The 21,706-nt window shown below is 37.0% G+C and overlaps 1 protein-coding gene across 1 annotated transcript in view; it reads right to left on the minus strand.

Moving 5' to 3' along the window:
- Positions 1-7,373, minus strand: part of TERB1 (telomere repeat binding bouquet formation protein 1) — a 34,007-nt gene extending 26,634 nt beyond the window's left edge. The window contains exons 1-6 of the mRNA XM_059383026.1: positions 7,265-7,373; positions 6,950-7,078; positions 4,414-4,545; positions 3,631-3,691; positions 3,420-3,535; positions 3,197-3,319 (exon numbers count right to left, since the gene is read on the minus strand). Of these exons, the coding sequence (XP_059239009.1) occupies positions 3,197-3,319; positions 3,420-3,535; positions 3,631-3,691; positions 4,414-4,545; positions 6,950-7,078; positions 7,265-7,373 (670 nt within the window). The remainder of the gene's footprint in view (positions 1-3,196; positions 3,320-3,419; positions 3,536-3,630; positions 3,692-4,413; positions 4,546-6,949; positions 7,079-7,264) is intronic.
- Positions 7,374-21,706: the final 14,333 nt, after the last annotated feature.

Raw genomic sequence — 21,706 nt, forward strand, 5'->3', positions numbered from 1 at the left:
AAACATCAGGTTCAGAATTTTCTACACCTGGGAAAGGAACTGTTAGGAAATGTTACTGAAGGATAAGCAAACATTTTCAATATTATGGAGACTCCACAACAGGTTTCTTTTCTGCAAAGTATTTTCATTAAAAAAAAAAAAAAAACAAAAAAAAAAAAAAAATTTTTTAAAAAATAATAATCTATAAATGCTTAGATAAAAATAACTGTGTTACCACAGCATAAGAATATCCTTGTACACTGTACACTGAGTATTTCAGATTTTATCTAACTGATATTTCATACCAGTTTGCTAAGAGTCCTAAAGTTATTACTATATCAAGCTGACTTTTAAAGAAAAAGGAAATGTCAAAGCATCATGGAAAGAGGATCCAATTTTTGGAATTATAGAGATATGTTCCTTTGCATGAGAAGCATGACTATTTGCTTTAAATATGTGAATAAAGGTACACACAAACAATGTGTGAGAAAGTTCTAGTTGCTCCACATCCTCATCAACATTTAATATTACTAGCCTTTCTGATTGTAGGCATGGCATGAGTATGTATTGGTATTCTTGGGGTTTTCGTTTGGTTTTCTCTGATGATTAACGATTTTGAGCATCTTTTCTTTTTTTTTTTAAGACTTTATTTATTTATTTGACAGACAGAGATCACAAGTAGGCAGAGAGGCAGGCAGAGAGAGAGAGAGAGGAGGAAGCAGGCTCCCTGCTGAGCAGAGAGCCCGATGCGGGACTCGATCCCGGGACCCCGAGATCATGACCTGAGCCGAAGGCAGTGGCTTAACCCACTGAGCCACCCAGGCGCCCCTGAGCATCTTTTCAAAAAACTTTTCATTGCTTATTCACAATTTAATATTCACATCACCTTTGGTGATGTATTTGTCCAAATCTTGCTCATTTCTTTAATCATTAGATTGTTATTTGTCCTACCAATTTGTAGGAGTTCTCTATATATTTTATAATACTGTATTTTCTTTTTCCTTTTTAATCTCTATGCCTTTTATTTTCTTGACTTATTTCATCTGCTTAAACACCCAGTAAAATTTTTAAGTAGTGGGAGTGGTCATCCTTGTTTTTTTCCAGTCTTGGGGCTAGTGGGGGGCACATTAAGTCTTTCACCATTGAATATGCTAGCTGTGTTTTGTAGAGACCCTCTACCACACTGAGAAGTTCTATCTATTCCTAGTTTACCAACAGCTTTTGTCACGAATATATATTGAACTATGTGAAAAGATTTCCTTGCATCCTTATAGATTATTATATAGTTTATTTCTGTCATAGCCTGTGAATATGGTGAATTTCCCAATGTTCAACCAACCCTGCATTCCTAGGATAAATGCCACTTGGTCATAACATATTATTCTTTTTATATACTACTGGATTTTAAAATTTTAATTATAAATTTTTTTTCAAATTTCTTTAAGTAAGGTCTGCACCCAACGTGGGGCTTAAACTCATGACCCCAAGATCAAGAACCACATACTCTATAGACTGAATCAGCCAGGCACTCCTGACTGTTAATGTTTTGTTAAGGATTTCTGCATCTATATATTCATAAAGGATATTGACCTATAGTATTCTTTTAAGGTCTTTTTCAAGTTTCAGTATGGGAATAATGCTGAGCTAAAATGTGTGGGGAAAGGGGTGCCTTGATGACTCAGTCAACAGAGCATGCAATTCTTTTTTTTTTTTTTTTTTAAAGATTTTATTTATTTATTTGACAGACAAAGATCATAAGTAGGCAGAGAGGCAGGCAGAGAGAGAGGAGGAAGCAGGCTTCCCACTGAGCAGAGAGCCTGACATGGGGCTCAATCCTAGGACCCTGGGACCATGACCTGAGCCAAAGGCAGAGGCTTTAACCCACTGAGCCACCCAGTGGCTCATGCACATGCATGCGCACATGCCCGGCCCGTGCAATTCTTGATCCTAAATCATGAGTTCAAGCCCATATTGGGTTAGAGATTACTATAAAAGAATTTTTTTAAAAAAAGAACGAAATAAAATAAAAATATCAAAATCTGTTGGGAAATGTTTTGCTTCTTCTACTTCCATTTCCTGGCAATTTATGTAGAATTTATTTTCCTTAAATGTTTGGCATAATTCACCAGTGAGTCCATCAGGGCCTGGAAATTCCTGTTCTAGGGTTTTAAACTATAAATTCAATTTCTTTAATACATATGACGTCATTCAGGCTATCCATTTCTTCTGAGTGAGCTTTGGTGGTTGTGTCTTTCAAATAATTTATCAGATTAATTTAAGTTGTCAAATTTAGTTGTTTGCATAAAGTTGTTTTGATTATTCCTTTATTATCCTTTTAATATCTCTTAAGAGCTAGAGAGATGTCACTTCTTATTCCTGATATTAGAAATTTGGGCCCTCTCTCTTTATATTGTGGCTAAAGGATCCATTTCATTGATCTTTTTAAAGAACTAGTTCTGGTTTCATTGATTTTTCCCCATTCTGTTATTTTTCTATTGTGTTGATTTCTGATCTTCTCTTTATTATTTCCTTCTTTACTCTGAGTTTAAGTTAATTTATTTTCTAGTTTCCTAGGTGGAAACTAATATAATTGATTTGAGAGCTGCTTTCTTTCTTTATACGAAAAACAGTGCTATAAATTTACCTCCAAACACTACTTTTGCAGCAACCCAGCTTTTAATTTTTCATTTATTCATTCATTTATTTATTTTTAGGAATGCAGTTTTTTAATGTTATGCTTTCATAATCATACAGTTAAAAACATTTCTAATTTCTTCATGACTTATTTTTTTATTCATGGGTTTATAGGGTTTTCTTCCTTAGTCTTTTTTTTTTTTTTAGCACTGAGTTGTTTAATTTTCAGACATTTGGGACTTTTCTAGAAGTTTTCTTTTTATTTATTTCTAATTTAATTATATGTGACCAGAGAACATGCCATGTGGAGTTTTAGTTTTGCTATCTAGTTGCTCTGTTTTGTGAGGGTAACTAGGGGGATTCAAAACTATGCTGCTACCTCCATCTTCCCAATTATTTTCCTAACAATGTCTACTTTCAAGATTTTCCTATCTGTAATAGTCTAAATGCAACTAAAATGACCCAACCTACTATAATAAAATTATTCCATTGATTCAATTAATTCAGTAATTAACTCAATAGGCTTTTGTTATCTTTTGAACTATGGATCTTCAAGTAAAACTAGAGAATAATGAATACTTACTGTTATTTGCAAGAGTGAGTCCAATAAATGAGCAAACAGGGCGAATTATCTCAGGTTTGACGCAATTTATTAGCCAGTCATTAGCATGTGGAAAAAGTGAACAGCAAAGCATTTGATTTTCATCTGAAAGGACACAAAGTCAATCATGTTTTAAATATATTTGTAAAATATCATCTCATATGTTTTTATTTTGTTTTTATATTTAAATATTTGAGATAATTACCATTTTGAGGATTGTTGACACAGACACACAAAGTACTACAAACCGAAGACCATAACTGATAGCTCTGGAATGCATTTTCATCCAACAAATTCAACTCATATTTTGAAAGAACTGTCCTATTTGGTGGGGAAAAAAAAGGAAGAAGCAAATTAAACAAACGTGTTAAAATCTTAAGTAATGAATAACAACAAAATATTTTTTATTTTCTTACCTGAACAACTGTGTCAGAACTGTAATACAACCTGTTTCTCTTACAAGTGTTTGTCCTGTCCCTTAAAAAGACAGACATATAATACACAAATATGACTTTTGTTTACAAATAAGTTTGCAAAAATGAAAAACATTTAAGTAGTTTTTTTTTAATAAATAACTTTTAATCACTTTAAGGTATTACAAAGTATCACAGAATTAGAATAGATAAAAATCTGTAATAAGGGGAAAAAAAATCTGTAATAAGGGTTATACATTACCTATGCTCACAGAATGACAGCATTCAAATTTCCTCCAAAAATAAACAAAATTTAAGAGCTACATGAAATTTAAGACCATTGTTAGCTGATATAATAAACACTGTAACTAAATGTCTAACTCAGTGGAAAATCAACCAAACTAATCATCAAATGCCTCTTGTTCTTTTAAAGCTACTCCTTTTCAATGTTATTTAAATAACACAAATCAATTTACTATTTCTTGTAATTAATAAATATCAAACAAATATATGTGATTCTATTTTTTTAAAGCTAGTGGTTCTCAGAAGTTAGTAAGATTTTTTAAAAGACACATATAAGGGCGCCTGGGTGGCTCAGTCATTTAAGTGTACAACTCTTGATCTCAGGGTTGTGAGTTCAAGCTCTGCACTGGGCTCCACACTTGGCATAGAGCCTACTTAAAAAAAAAAAAAAGACACTGATATCAAGAATAGAACAAAAGGACAAAGACTATTTCAATTTATTATTTTTTTAAATGTTTCTACACCATAAAAGAATGTACTTACTATTATTTGAAACTAGAACCAAAATAACATAGACAGACATTCTTTTCAAATTTGTGTTTGAATCATCATTAGATAAGAACCAAGTTAAGTCTTCAAACAATTCTGAAGTGCATAAAGTCTGCTGACAATAAACTGAAAAATAAAAATATAATTTCAATTCCTATGGATTGGCATAAATTTTAAAATATGTTGAACAAAATATAAAGTTGCCAAACAGTTCTCAAGATCTCATTTCATTGACATTTATCTGTCACGCAATAAAATTTCTGACAAACTGATACATGCTTACTCAATTAGCAGGCCAAAAAAGCCTTAATCAGAAGTATTTGACTGAGGCTCTAAAACATGTACACAATCTCTGAGAATTTCATTAAAAACCTAACTAGGGACACCTGGCTGGCTCAGCCAGTTAAGCATCTGCCTTTGGCTCAGGTTATGATCCTGGGGTCCTGGAATCAAGTCCCACATCGGGGTCCCTGCTCAGTAGGGAGCCTGCTTCTCCCTCCACCTGCCACTCACCCTACTTGTGCATGCTCACTCTCTCTCACAAATAAATAAATAAAATCTTTAAAACAAAAAACAAAACCCTCCAAACCCAAACCTTACTAAACGAAAAAATAAAATATGAAAAAAAATTTAAGGGGATGAGTAAGTAACAAGATATAGCAAGGGAAAAAAATTTTTTTAATTCAGAAACCTGTTTTAGAAGATAGGCAAATGATACTTGTGCAATTTTTAAAGAACTTTCTAGAAACAAAAATATCTTTCCGAAAAGCAAAAACGATATCTAACAGTAAGGTTTTGTGTGTGCATGTAAGTATGTGTGTGATACTAACACAATAAACAGAATTTTTAAAAAATAATTTGAGAGGGCACCTGGCTCACTCAATTGGAAGAGTATGCAACTCTTGATCTTAGGGGTGACCAGTCTGAGCTCTACATTGGGTGCAGAGATTACCAAAAAAAAAAAAAAAAAAGAAAGAAAAGACTTAAAAAATAAATAAAACTCTTAAAAAAATAATAATTTGAACACAGAGATATAATTTGTATTTTATCCAGTATTTAAAACAGTTATTAGACTTTCTCTCAAAGGCAAGAACAGTGTCTCATTTATCCCAATGACTAGCATACAACTTGGTTCCTACCAAATGATGAAGAAATATGTATGGATGATAATTTAAGGGGCAATTTAGGCTGTTCAATAGGCTAAGCATTTGACTCTTTGATCTCAGCAAAGGTCTTTATCTCAGGGTCATGATTTCAAGCTCCACATTAAAAAAAAAAAAAGAACGAAAATTTAAGAATAGAAAATTGTTTGACAAAACAATACTTTAGATTCAACTTCATTTTGGGTATATTACAGGAAAATGTTTTACCAACATGAACTTCTATACCCAGAGTACACTTATCCATATATAAGATGTTTTAGGTTATCTTCCTCTTTTGATTCAAGCACCTAGATATATAGAGAACGAACTTAATAGAAAAACCAGAGATAAACCCACCACATATACAAATTCATGTAGCACTAATAGCATCTTAAATCAATGTGAAAAAGATCTTTTTAATAAGACGTGTTAGAATAGCTGAATTGCCACATAAAGAAGAAGAAACTGGAAAATAGAAAAGTAAAAAATAAAACCATACTAGTACCAAAAGTCAATGTGGGTGGCTTCCTAGAATCTCAGAGTATGGAAAACTTTCCTATGACTCAAAATCCAGAAGGAAAAAGGGGAAAGAATGATGAATTTTACTTTTGTAAAAATAAAGAACTTTTGCATAACAAAAAAAAAAAAAGAAGATATGCACGGTAGAAGACAAAGTGAAAAAAATGTTTCCGACTAATGACAAGAAAAATTGTGAAAGATTTTTAAATGATTACTGAATGTCCTACCTAGCAAACCCTTCTAGATTATCTGTGTCTTTCACTGTCATTGGGCTATTCTACATCTGTATAAATTGTAGAAAACGGATAGTAATAGAAGTTTCCCTTTTAAAAATTATTTATTTATTTATTTTGAGAGAGAGAGAGTGAGCATGCACAGGCATGCATGAGCAGGAGGGACGGAGGAAGCCAGAGAGAGAATCTCACAGGGAGCCCCACACAGGGCTCAATCTCACAACCCTGAGATCACAACCCAAGCCAAAACCAAGAGTCAGACGTTTAACCAACTGCACTACCCAGGTGCCCCAGGTTATTCTTGACCATAGATATATAAAACATTTCAGCCAGTAGAATGCAAATCACTGTTGCCTTGCAGATACTGACCAGTTATGTGCCTACTTACAAATCTATTTCAGCATTGCCAAAAGCCTATGTTGTTTTTTTGTCATTGCCTTCGGAACAGTTGTCATATTTTACTGGTTCCTTCATTAGTTAATAATTGGCATGCATGGATTTTAAAAAATAAAATACCTGCATGAAACTATCCAGACATGTAAAAAAGTAACTTAATTCTAAAATTACATTTTATTGGTTTGTTAAAATATAGCACAATGCTTGAAGGATAATGAAAAAGAAGTTTTCATATTTTACCATTTTGTTCTGCAACAGCTCCTAATGTGTATAAGGCTGCTTCTTTTACCATGCTATGTTTACTTGACTTTGCAAGGTTTTTTACAAACATCAAACCACCAATTTCCCGAAAATAAACACCTGCATTACCTATAGGGTGTGCAGACAAAACAAAACATAAATGATATTATGAATCTCTTAAGGAGAAAATAATTCACATAAACATAGTAACAAAGCATGTAGAGTAACTGAATTAAAAAGAAATAACTGCATATTTCATTTATCACAATACTAAAGAACTAGAATCACAGATAAAAATTCACTATCATGTCTTACTGTTTTGTTGACAAATTGAAAAAATAGTAACCAAAGCTTCCTTTTGTGAGAAAGGGTTGTCCATTTGATACTTCAGGCACTCCAATAATAAGTTCAGGTCAGTCTTCATTTCTGAAGAACAAAAATTTCATTTTTTTAAAATCAAGTGTTTCCTTTCAAAAACTATTTAATTTTCACTTTCTAAATATATCTTTGTAATGTTCACTTTTAAAATAAGTATATATTCATTTTACAGTCTATCAAACTGTAAAGATATATAAAAATGTTCCTTAAATAAAAGAATTTGAAATGAACTTTTTATAATTATTAGATTTCCCCCCTGCATGAAACATAAGAATAGAAAATTCAAATATTATTTTCTTTAAATAAAGCTACACTAGTTCAAACGTCTGCCATTTAGAAATTAACTGAATGAAAATGAAAACACAACACATTATAACTTGTGGGATGCTACTAAAATAGTATTTGGGAGGAAATTTACAATACTATAGGCTTATATTATTAAAAAAAAAAAGAAAGGTCTTGGGGTGCCTTGGTTCCTCAGTTGGTTAAGTATCTGCCTTCTGATGAGATCATGATCCCAGGTCTTCAGATCAAGTCCCGCATCAAGCTCCCTGCTCACTGGGGAGCCTGCTTCTTCCTCTCCCTCTGCCGCTCCACTACCCCACCCCCTGCTTGTATTCTCTCTGTCAAATAAATAAATAAAATATTAAAAAACAAACAAACAAAACAAAACACAAGAAAGAAAGAAAGAAAGAAAGAAAGAAAGAAAGAAAAGAAAAAAGTTCTCAAATTAATGACCTCAGCCTCCATCTTAAGAAACTATAAAAACAGGGCACCTGGGTGACTCAGTTGGTTAAGCAACTGCCTTCGGCTCAGGTCATGATCCTGGGGTCCCACATGGGGCTCCCAGCTCCAAGGGAAGTCTGCTTCTCCCTCTGACCTCCTCCCCTCTCAGGCTCTCTCTCACTGTCTCTCTCTCAACGAAAGAAATAAAATCTTTAAAAAAAAAAAAAGAAAAAAACTATAAAAACAGTAAATTAAACCCAAAGTAAGTAGAAGGAAGGAAATAAAGATCAAAGCAAATAATCAATGAGACTAAAAGAAGAAAAACAATAGAATTGGTTCTTTGAGAAGATCAATAAAACTGATAAATCTCTAGACAAACTGATAAGGAAAAAGGAGCAAAGACACAAAATACCAATACCAGAATGAGAGATGGCATCATAAATTCCATTTATATTCAAAAGATAAGTAATAGTTATGCGCAACCTCTTATCCATAGATTCAATGACAGGTGAAATGGACAAATTGCTTGAAAAACACAAATTAGGGGTACCTGGATGGCTCAGTCAGTGAACCACACAACTTTTGATCTTGGGAATGTAAATTCAAGCCCCACATTGGGTGCAGAGATTACTTTAAAAAATAAAATCATTATTCTTTTACTATTGAGTAGTATGTTGTTGTGTGAATATGCCACAATGTGTTAATCCATTAACTATTTAATGAACACTTGGGTTGTTTAGTTTGGGCTATTCTGAATAAAGTTCTTTAAAAATTCAAATAGAGGGGTGCCTGGGTGGCTCAGTGGGTTAAAGCCTCTGCCTTCAGCTCAGGTCATGATCTCAGAGTCCTGGGATCGAGCCCCACATCGGGCTCTCTGCACAGCGGGGAGCCTGCTTCCTCCTCTCTCTCTGCCTGCCTCTCTGCCTACTTGTGATCTCTCTCTGTCAAATAAATAAATAAAATTAAAACAAAGATTCTGTGAAAAAAAAAATCAAATAGAAAAAAAAAATTAAAAAAAAAATAAAATCATTAAGAAAGACACAAACTGGGCACCTGGATGACTCAGTTGGTTAAGCCTCTGCCTTTTAAAAAAATTATTAATTATTTTTATTAACATATAATGTATTATTTGCCCCAGGGGTACAGGTCTGTGAATCATCAGGCTTACACACTTCACAGTACTCGCAATATCACATACCTTCCCCAATGTCCATAACCCAACCACTCTCTCCACACATGCCATCCCCTGAACAATCCTCAATTTGTTTTGTGAGATTAAGAGTCTCTTACGGTTTGTCTCCCTCCCAATCCCATCTTGTTTCATTTTTTCCTTCCCTACCCCCCAAGCCCCCCACTCTGCATCTCAAATTCCTCATATCCGGGAGATCATACAATTGCCTTTCTCTGACTTATTGTGCTTAGCATAATACCCTCTAGTTCCATCCATGTCATCGCAAATGGCAAGATTTCATTTCTTTTGATAAGCCTGTGCCTTTTCCTCAGGTCACGATCCCAGGGTCATGAGACTGAGTCCTGTGTCTTATGTGAGGTCTCCCTGCTCAGCAGGAAGTTTGCTTCTCTTCCTGCCCCTGCTCCTCTCCCATCCCTGTTCGTGGGCACACACATGCTCTCTGTCTCAAATAAATAAAATCTTAAAAAAAAAATAAAAAAGAGACAAATTATCGAAACTCACCCAAGAAGAAAACCAATAACCTAAATAGTCCTATATCTATGAAAGAAACTGAAATACTTTAAAAACATTTTATAAAGAAAATTCCAGGTTCAGATAGTTTTATTTGTAAACTCTTCCAAATGTTTAAGGAAGAAGTAATACCAATTCCACACCCAATTGGTGGTGGGGGGGATGCATACCGTCTCCCTGGTTACCAAGGAATATGGGCCCTGCCCTTTGGGAGCCTTTTTGGGCGCCAATCCCAATCAAGGTGTAATAAGCAGGTTCAAATGTCTACTAGGGTAAATTGTAACTCAATTGGTCACCTAGCATCACTGTGGAGTTTCCTGTGTGTGTTACAATCTCATTGGCCACCTGTGCGTGGCCAGGCCCGACCGCATGGCCTTTGCCCTTAAAAGCTAGTCTGTGAAACAGAGAAGGGTCGCCCTCTCTTGTAAGAGGTGCATCCCTGAACGTTCGGTTAGATTCTTGATGCTTGGTGCGAAATAAAGCTTTGCTTGACCTTCGCTTTGTATCAGTCTCACTCCTTTAATCACGGACCCATTATTGGAGCATAACAATTAGAAAGAAAAAAAAGACAACTAGAGACCAATATCCCTCATGAACATTCATGTAAAAAATCCAAACAATTTTAGCATACTAAACCTAAAAACATATTAAAATAACAATACATCATGACCAAGTGAGTTTATCCTAAGAATTCAGGGTTGGCTTAAGATATGAAAAATCAACTGATGTAATACGACAAACCAACATTGAAAACCATATGGTCATCTCAACAGATGTAGATAAAGTATTTGATAAAATTCAACATTCATTTATGATAAAAAAGAATTGCAGCAAACTTGGAACAGAAGGAAACCTTCTCAACATAAAAAATTATATCTACAAAAAAAAAAAAAAAAGAAAGAAAAACCCTACATTAAACATAATACTTAACAGAGAAAGACTGAATTCTTATCCCTGAGATGAGGAATAAGACAGAGATGTTTAGCATTATACAGGAGAGTCTAGCCAATGCCATTCTATTTGACATTCCATTTAACATTGTACTAGAGAACAAAGCAAGTGCCATCAGGTGAGAAAAAGAAACAAAAGACATTCAAATTAGGAAGGAAGTAGTAAAACTATGTTTTCATGTATAACATGATCTTCTATATAGATAATCTGATGGAATCTATAAAAGAGCTGCTGAATAAAATAAGATTTCAGTATATCGATTTAACATACAGAAATCAATTATATGTCTATATATATAAGCAATAAGTAATTAAAAATTAAAATTGAAAAATAATGCCATTTATGGGGAGCCTGGATGGCTCAGTCAGTTGAGCATCCAACTTTTGATTTTGGCTCAGGTCATGATCTGACAGTCATGTGTTGGAGTCTTTCACTGGGCTCTGCTTTGGGCATGGAGCCTACTTTTAAAACAACAACCACAATGCTGGTTATAAGAGTATCAAAAATACGAAATACTTAGGGATAAATCCGACAAAAGATGTAAACAACATGTCTACTAAAACCTAAAAAATACTTCTGAGACATATTAAAGAAGATTGAAATAAAGGGAATAAAACATTTTTTCATGGGTTGAAGGACTAAATATTGTTAAAATGTCAATTTCCCCAACTTGATCAACACATTCAATATAATCCCAACAGGTTTATTTTTTACAAAGGCACAAAGGCAATGCAAGAGAACAAAGGATAATCTTTCCAATAAATGGTACCGTAGCAACTAGATATCCACATTCAAAAACATAACCAAACTTAAATCAAACCATATACAAAAACTGACTCAAAAGGGATTGCAGACATAATGTAAAATCTGGAACTACAAAACTCTTAAGAGGTAACACAGGAAAAAATCTTTCCACCTTGGTTTAAGCGAAAACTTCTTAGACACAACATAAATAGCACAATCTGTCGAAAAATAATGAATAAACTGTATTTCATCAAAATTTAAAACTTCATTTTCTTTTTTCTTTGAAGATTTTATTTGTTTATTTGAGAGACAGAGAACACAAGCAGGGGGTGGAGCAGAGGGAGAAGGAGAAGCAGCCTCCCAGCTGAGCAGGGAGTCTGACACAGGGCTCATCCCAGAACCCTGAGATCATGACCCAAGCCAAAGACAGACACTTAACCGACTGAACCAACCAAGCACCCCTCAGCAGTTTCATAATTTGTTAAACATATATCTATCATTTGATCCAGCCATTCCACTCCTAAGAATTTATTCAAAAGAAAAGCAGGTATGTGTCCATACAAACACTTATACACAAACGTTCACAGCAGCATTATATGAAATAGCCAAAAACTGAAAACAACTGAAATGTCCATCAACAGATGAATGGATAAATAAATTATGGTGTGACTATATGCTATCACTAAGTATAGCAATAAAAAGGAGTTAACTGGGGCGCCTGGGTGGCTCAGAGGGTTAAGCCTCTGCCTTTGGCTCAGGTCTTGGGATCCAGCCCCCACATCTGCTCTCTGCTCAGCAGGGAGCCTGCTTCCTCTTCTCTCTGCCTGCCTCTCTGCCTACTTGTGATCTCTGTTTATCAAATAAATAAATAAAATCTTTTAAAAAAAAGGAGTTAACTATTGATATATGCAACCACATGAAGGAATCTCAAAATAATTATACTAAGAGAAACCACATAAAATATATACTGTATTTTTCCATATATTGGGGAAAAACGTGAACTTCTCTATAGTAATAGAAGGCAGATCAGTAGTTGCTTGGGGAAAAGGGGTCCAGGAAGGGTCAAGAAGAGGTATTATAAGGGTGCATGAGGATATATTTCTTATCCTGATTGTGCCACTATTTGTATATACCCCCCCCACACACGCACATATATACATATATATATGTCAAAACCTATGAAAATATAAACTTGAAATATTTATTTGCAACTAAAAATGAAAGACAATCATTTTCCTATAAAACTCTTCACTATAACCTTTAAACAATTTCTTCTCTTGGTTTTAAGGATTTAAATAAAATTGTATGCAGATTTTGTCATAATGCTTGGATTAACATTTAAAGTTCTCAAAGATACAAGATTAAGAGAGAACATAGAAATATAGAGGAGCACACTAAAAGACTATTGTCAATCAGTATTTAGTCTTCCTCTTAAAAGAAATTGAACAGACAATTTGGTTCAATAAAATTATTCATGACTCAACTTTTTAATGAAAAACCACAGTACAAAGGTTATTACTAAATTAACTTGAAGCAAAAAATAAAAAAATAAATTAACTTGAAGCAACTGCAAACATTTATTGATCATATTCTATATTAATAGAAACTGTAAGAAGGGTAGTTTGACTGTATAGATAGCAATAAGCCACTTATCATCAAAAGCCAAAGAGAATTTTTAATGCAACATGGTGATTTTCAATTCCAGGCACAAACACAGAAAACAACACACTTCTTTATGTATTCCTCTATTCTCTCCTGTACTCCCCTCTCCTACTTTGATATTTTCTATTAGAATCTCTCCCTTTCCAAACAAGCACCTAACGACACCTACAACTCAGTTTTATCGTCTCTAGCCTATGCAACCTAGTTCCTTTAATACTTCCGTTAGAAAATAGAACAAAATTGGGGCGTCTAGGTGGCTCAGTGGGTTGAAGCCTCTGCCTTTGGCTCGGGTCATGATCCCAGGGTCCTGGGATGGAGGCCCACACTGGGCTCTCTGCTCAGCAGGGAGCCTGCTTCCTCCTCTCTGCCTACCTGTGATCTCTATCTGTCAAATAAATAAATAAAATCTTAAAAAAAAAAAAAGAAAACAAAATCTCAAGTACATACAATACAAAAGCACAAGTTATAAAAGAAAACTGGACAAATTAGACCTAAAAATTGAAATTTTCTGAGCTTCAAAAGATATCAAGAAAAGACAACTCAGAGAAGGGAAGAATAGATCTATAAATCAGATATCTGATAAGGGGCTTGTGTTCAGAATATACAAAGAACTCTTAAAACTCAATAATAAAAAGATAATTTAAGTAAAAAGCCTAGAATAGACATTTCTCCAAAAAAGATACACAAATGGTCAATTAGTATATGAAAAGATGCTCAACATCATTAGTCATTAGGGAAATGCAAACCAAAACCACAATTAAATACCCCATTTCACAGCACCTGTTGGTAAAGGGACTGCCTTTGGCTCAGGTCATGATCCTAGAGTCCCAGGATTGAGTCCCACATCAGGCTCCCTGCTTTGCAGGGAGTCTGCTTCTCCCTCTGACCCTTCTCCCCATCTCATTCTTTCTTTCCCTCTCTCTCTCCAATAAACAAATAGTTTAAAAATAGTTTTAAAATACCATTTCACAATTCATTTGGATGGCTATAATCAAAAAGACAGATTATGACACATGTTCATATTTGAAGAAACTGGAACCCTTATACATTACCGTAGGAACGTAAATGGTACAGCCGCTTTGGCGAAAAGTGTAGCAGTTACTCAAAAGGTTAAACATGAATTTACCAGAGACTCATCAATATTACTTCTAAATATATACCAAGAGAAATGAAAACATGTCACACAAAAACGTGCACATGGATATTCACAGCAACATTACTCCTAACTGCTCAACAGCAGAAACTGAAATTTCCATCATATCTCGAAGAGATAAACAAAATATGATATATCCATTCAATGGAATATTATTCGGCAATAAAAAGGAATGAAGATACTGATAAAACTTGAATAATCCTTGAAAATACTATGCTACGTGAAAGAAGACAGCCACAAAAGCCCACATATTGCATGATTCAATTTATTTATTTATTTATTTATTATTATTTTTTAAAGATTTTATTTATTTATTTGACAGACAGAGATCACAAGTAGGCAGAGAGGCAGGCAGAGAGAGAGGGGGAAGCAGGCTCCCTGCTGAGCAGAGAGCCTGAGGTGGGGCTTGAGCCCAGGACCCTGAGATCATGACCTGAGCCAAAGGCAGAGGCTTAACCCACTGAGCCACCCAGGTGCCCCTATATGATTCAATTTATACATCCAGAATAGGCAAGTCTAGAGACAGAAAATAGACTAGCAGTTGCCTACAACTGGGGAGGGGTGTGATTGCTAAAGGGTACAGGGTTTCTTTAGGGGGATTAAAAATGAACTAAAATTGATTGTGATGACAGTTGTATAACACTGTGAATATATTAAAAAAACTAAATTGTATACTTTAAATGGGTGGATTGTGTGGTATGTTAGCTATATTTTAATAAAGCTAGTCTATACATAAAAATCAAATTACTGGTATGCCTTGCAGTTGTCCCAATGTCCAAAATAACCCCAATCTCAGTTCTTCTGGATGACTGATATGGATACTGGAAAAAAGACAGTCTCTCTTTTCTAAATCTCAGACTATATGTAAATTTGGCTACTCACTTCCAAGGCCAAACTTTGGACCCCTTCCCTTAATCATAACAGGTCTATGAGTAATATTTTCAAGTCTGTATTTTACTTTGGGAATATTATCCCTAATTCTTTCAACTGTCTTACTCTTACTTCCTTATTCTATGTTACTCCTTGATCCCTAAGATCTCTAATCCTTTTACTCCTATTGTTCACTGAGGCTTCTCATTTTATTTCCTTCCGTATTCATCCTAGATCCCATAATTCGTCACCTCAACCATATCTAAGATTACTTTGATCCCGTCCTTCTACTAAATGTGTCCTATAATCCTAACCATGACTCAAAAACACTTTGCTTTCTCTGCTCTTTCAACCCAAATTTGGGCATTGCTAAAGGAAACAAAAAAAAACAAGCAACAATGCCATTACAAATATTTGATATGCATTCCCAGTTATAACCCCCATATCTACTCTGCAATGCCATCCATGGTCAGCTCTCTCTCTCTCACACACCCTTCTGCTTCCTCTGCCATTTTCCTTAGTGGCTATTCTAAATCTTCAGCTATCTTTAAACCTCCAACCCTTGTCCCACATCTCCTTCTCTTCCACTTTGTTTTAATTGGGTTTCCCCAGAAATAGACCACGAGACAAGGATTTGAGTGTTAAGTACTTTATGAGAAAGTGAGAGGACAGGAAGGCAGACAGAAGCAAGTTATTATTAAGGATAACTGGAGCTTCACTGCACAAGGGAACTCTGGGAGCCAGGGTGGAACCACGTATCTCAGAAGTCATCCCAACCATCAATGAAGAGGATTTATTTATCAACTCCAGTCAGTCATTCATTCAGGGCTGCTCCCAGGGAAAGGGCTATTATCTGGCATCTCTGGCTTGCCTTGCTCTCTGGGCAAAAGCAGGTTACAAATGCCAAAATAAGTCCCGAAAGACACAGATGTTAGGCCTCACAGAATTATCCACTTTCCACAACACAGAATTCCTACAAAATATTTACAGCCACACTCATGCTTATCTCTTCCTCCACAATCTCAGAACAGGCATCTTAGCACCTTCGTGTTCCTGGTTAATCCATTCACCTGTGTTGTGGGACCCTACTGCGACTACAACTAGCACACTTTAGTGGGGGTATTTTCCCTGCCCAAAATGACTTCCCTCCTCTTTTTTGTGCTTTCTTTGAAGAACTTTTCCTCAAAATTCTGAGTCTCCCAGTGGTATGAACTGAAGATTTCCTTTCTTGCTTGTACTAGTTCGAGTTGATTTCTCTCACAACAACTCTCAACTGGCACACACAACTCTCAAATGGCACCATTACAGTCCCATGAATTCCTTACAAATATATTTATTCATTTAACAAATACATATTGCCTGCCTACTATGCATCTACTCTGTACTAGATGGAGATTTTGATTCCAAGGAACTCAAAATCTGGTGATGGAGAGAAAGACGTAATTCTCAGAGTGTAACAAAGGGTGTGAGAGGGGCATCTACAATTATCCCCGTCTCTTTTCAGTTTTCTTAAACTTCTCCCTCTCCAGAATCTTCATTCCCTCTTTATATATTCTCTTGTTTCTACTCCCCTTACAAGGCTCCCTTAACATTACAGTCTCCCTCTAACTATTACCATATATCTTCAGTCAAGCTTTTAAGAAGAATAAGGTATTCATAAGTTTCCAGATCCTTATTTCCCATCCAAAAGTCAATATAGTGCAACCTGGCTGAAATGTATTAAATTTACTGTTAGTAAAACAAATGATCTCCTAAATAAAAATCTAGTGGATAATTCAGGCATAAAGTGAGGACGTTTGACACTGATGAGCTCAAGCAATCTTTCTCATGAAGTATTCTTACAAGGCTGGTTTCCACAATTCCATATTCCTGACTTTCCATTCACCTTTCTGAAATGTTTTTGTCTTTGAGGGCCCTCTTCCTCAGCCAAACCCTTAAACGATGGTGTGCATTAAGGAACACCTTTCCCCAACCTTTTTTTTTTTTTTCTTTTTATAAGATTTCCTCTCTGGTGAATCTTCTCCATGGCAATGGATATAATTTCTACCTTTCTAAGGACAACTCTGAAACCTGTACTTCCATATATATTTTGGCAGTAGTTCTCTCAGGTTCCCACTGTTCTTGTATATATCTCTATTAAATCAGCTATCATATGGTATTCTTATTATCAGCATGCCTTTACCCATTAGAATGTCAGTATCCTGAAGTCAGTGTGACAGGCAGGGTAGATGCACAATAAATATGTATGTAAATTGCTGAATAATTCTTTCATTTCCTGGATCCTGTCAGATAATCTGCAGTGTATCCCACAAATAGATTATAAAATTAATTCCAAATAAATAATCCATTAATTTCTCACCTTGTATGTTCTTTGTGTCCTCACTTGCCATGCTCATCTGTATTCTTTTTCCTTATATTTCACCTATAAGAGAAAGGCATTCTCTTAGTTTAAATCAATGTTTGAGAATTACAGAATTATAAATGTAAAGGAGTAGGAAAAAAATAGTTTTCTAGAAGCCAGAGAGCAGGGACTGAATCTACAGCTTATTAAATATGTGATAATGGGGGCACCTGAGTGGCTCAGTGGGTTAAAGCCTCTGCCTTTGGCTCGGGTCATGATCCCAGGGTCCTGGGATCGAGCCCCACACTGGGCTCTCTGCTCAGCTGGGAGCCTGCTTCCTCCTCTCTCTCTGCCTGCCCCTCTGCCTACTTGCAGTCTCTACCTGTCAAATAAATAAATAAAATCTTTAAAAAAATATATATATATATGTAATAAAGGTTGTACTTAAGTTCTCAGAGGCTCAGTTTCCTCATCTGCAAAATAGGAAATTCTTACTTTAAAAAAGTTGCTGCAATAATTAAATTTGAAAACATACATAAAAGCATGTGGCATTCTTAAGTACTACAGGCATTTGATACATTTTATTAAATAAACATAAAAATGGCTGGTTTACTGAATCTAACTGATCCTCTTCTGGTACTCCTTCCTTATTTTCTTTCTTATAAATTGTCATCCCATCATTTCTGACCAGTCACCCTCCATGAATCAAAAATTTAAAACACACACACTTAAGAGCTCCATTTCTCTACACAAGCTAAGTTTAGTATTAAAAATTTATTTTTTGGATCCCTGAGTGGCTCAGCCCTTAAGTGACTGCCTTCAGCTCAGGTCATGATCCTGGAGTCCTGAGATCAAGACCCACATCAGGATTCCTGCTCAGTGGGGAGCTTGCTTCTCCCTCTGACCCTCCCTCTTTTCAGGCTCTCTCTCTCTCTCTCTGTCAAATAAATAAAAAAATCTTTTAAAAATTTATTTTTCTAAAAACTTGGGTTTTTTCAACACAGCATTCTACTGTTAAGCTAAAAATTTTGTTTATATAATACTTGTTAGAATTTTTAAAATAACCAGCAACCCTGATATCCCATCTCATATGCTAAACTGAAAAAAATCTATCAGAGTCCAATTAACTTCTTAGAGTCATCAGGACTCACAGAACTCTAGAATTCTTACTTACTCCAATACTATATGGTTAAAGGAAGATAGCTATTTATCCTTTCTATTTTTTTCTCATTCCCAGAATAGAAATAAAATTCCTAACCAAAAAACTAATGTGAGAATCTTTTTATAAGGTAATATATAAATATATACAGTGTTGCCTTCTTTAAAAAAACTTAGATATTCCATTAAAAATAATAGTTGGGGGGTGCCGGGGTGGCTCAGTGGGTTAAGCCTCTGCCTTCGGCTCAGGTCATGATCCCAGGTTCCTGGGATCGAGCCCCACATCGGGCTCTCTGCTCTCCAGGGAGCCTGCTTCCTCCTCTCTCTCTCTGCCTGCCTTTCTGCCTACTTGTGATCTCTGTCAAATAAATAAATAAAAATCTAAAAAAAAATTTTTAAAAATAGTTGGGGAGTATTTGGGGGCTCAGTAAGTTAAGCAACTGCTTTTGGCTCAGGTCATGATCCTAGGTTCCTGAGATAGAGCCCTTCTTCAGGCTCCCTGTTTCACAGAGAGCCTGCTTCTCCCTCTCCCTGCTGCTCTTTCTGCTTGTGCTATCTCTGTCAAATAAATAAATAAAATCCCCCCCCCCAAATGGTTAGGTACATTATGGTGCATTCACAGGATACTGTTACAAGAATATTGATATTTACTTGAAATGTTTAATAACAAGGCAAAATGCTTCTGCTACAATTAATCTAAAAGAACAAGGCTCAAACTTTTATCTACAGCATGATCCCCATTATGCAGAGGCAAACATAAAATAAAACCACATAGAAAATATCATATTAACACTTGTCTTTAGCTGGTAGTTCTATGGTGTCTTATACCACTTTTTTCTATTTTTACAATTTTTTAAGAGACTATTTATTTGACAGAGATCACAAGTAGGCAGAGGGAAGCAGGAGAGCAGGCCCCCCACCCGCAGAGAGCCCGACACTGGGGCTCCATCCCAGGACCCCGGGATCATTACCTGAACCAAAGGCAGAGGCTTTAACCCACTGAGCCACCCAGGCGCCCCTATTTTTACAATTTTTATAATAATAAAAATCTTCTAACATTCAAGTCCTATCATAGGCAAATGCTGCATTCTGTAAACCTCATAAATACTATCTTTTTAGTTTTTAGAACAATCCTAAGAGGGCACTATCAGGATGATCCAGCTTGGATTCATACACTGCAGAAAACTCCCTTACAGTAGGAGAAGCTTGGGAGAAAGGCCCAGAATGCAAATAAATTAGCTGTTACAATAGTTTAAGTAGATTGAGAAATAACAGGCGCAGAAAACGAGCTGAGGGTACCAGGAGTGAGTTCACACTACATGTACATTGCCAGACTCAGTAGACCGGAACAGCTGTTTCGCTGCAACCCTCGTCACCTCTTCCGGGTTTGCACAGGTGGGCGACGCCTGATCTTTCCAAGGAAGAAAGGCTACCTCCACCCCATTTCCCCAGTTTGCACTCATGGACACCAAGGCCCAGCTCACCTAAAGGGCTGGGAGATCGCCTTTTGAAGAACAGAGGTCTTCCCCAGGCCCTCTCTTCTCAGACCAGGGCTCTCCAGCTCCTGCCAAGGACGGGATGCTGGTTAAAGGCGCAAGACACGCCGGGGCCCGGCGATTCACCAGCTGCGAGATGGCGCCCCTCAAGTGCTGCAGCCCACGCTGCCCGGCCCCCCCGTCTGATAAAGGGCCCCACGACTGGCTCCCCATCCCTCCCATACTCCAGAATCCGGCGAGAGACCAGGGGGGATTCTCAAGTATAATCGGGGTTGGAAACTTCTGTGGGCTCCACACGCCGGACTACATGGTACGTGACAATTCTCTTTCTGCCACCAGGTGCTGTGGGGACTGCAGCCGGGTCCGTTGCTCCTCACGAAGACCCGTTCCCGCCAGCTCAATCCACCCCCTCAAGTCAGCGGGAAGGGTAATAGCCGGGAGTCCCGCATCCCAGCCGGTGTGAGGGCGGAACCAGGCCTACCCGCGGCGGCCGACCTTCCACAGGAGGCCACAGCCTGGTTCCGGGGCGGGACCCAGGCAGGATCCGAACGCTCAGGGAGCAGAGGCCGTAACCTTTACCCTCAAGTCGCAGCGCGCTGTGTTTCCGCCCTTTCTCCCTCGCCGCCAGCCTACAGCGACGCTCGACTCGGTTTCCCGCCCAACGCGACGGGCCCACTTCCGTGGGGCGGGACTTCCTGCCACCCCGACCTCGCCGGAACCGGTGTTCCTCTGCAGACCGCCGCTCCCTGATGTTTCCAAAGCCGGTCCCGGGTGTGAAAAGGGTGGATGCAGTGTCTTTTAGGGGAGGAAAGTCACAACGTAAACGGGAAATCCCATGATCTGAGGGCTTGCAGTTTTTAGGGCTTTCTTTGCAAAGAGGGGCGTTGGCAACAGGGTGTCAGGAGAGCAGGCTCTGGGTGGATGAGGCTGGTTTGGGGACTGTGGCTGCAGGGCACAGCATGAGTTAAGAGGCCATCTGAGCACCAAGCCTAATCTTATTCCTCTCTCCCAAGCTTCCTATCCTTGTTTTCTTATAAAAAAAATATTTGGGGCGCCTGGATGGCTCAGTCGTTGGGCGTCTGTCTACCTTGAGCTCGGGTCATGATCCCGGGGTTCTGGGATTGAGCCACACTACTCCACCCGCCACCCACCCCCTACCCTCGTTGGGGCCTTGCTCAGCGGGAAGTGGGAGGCTTGCTTCTCCCTCTCCTACTCCCCCTGTTTGTGTTCCCTCTCTCACTCTGTGTCTGTCCAATAAATAAATAAAAATCTTTTTTTAAAAAACTCAAATATTTGTCTTTTCAAATAGTGATGGTCCTAAGAGGACCATAGCTAAAATCTACGCATGGCTAAAGTTCATTACTTAAGACTGTAAGAAAAAAAAGAGCCTATTTTAAGCTGTTTCTAATGCAACATAAAAGAGGTTTTTTTTTTTTTTTTTTAAAGATTTTATTTATTTATTTGTCAGAGAGAGAGCGAGCGAGAGCGAGCATAGGCAGACAGAGTGGAAGGCAGAGTCAGAGGGAGAAGCAGGCTCCCTGCAGAGCAAGGAGCCCGATGTGGGACTCGATCCCAG

This window comes from Mustela nigripes, chromosome 17 (assembly GCF_022355385.1).
Source record: "Mustela nigripes isolate SB6536 chromosome 17, MUSNIG.SB6536, whole genome shotgun sequence".
Lineage (NCBI taxonomy): Eukaryota > Metazoa > Chordata > Mammalia > Carnivora > Mustelidae > Mustela > Mustela nigripes.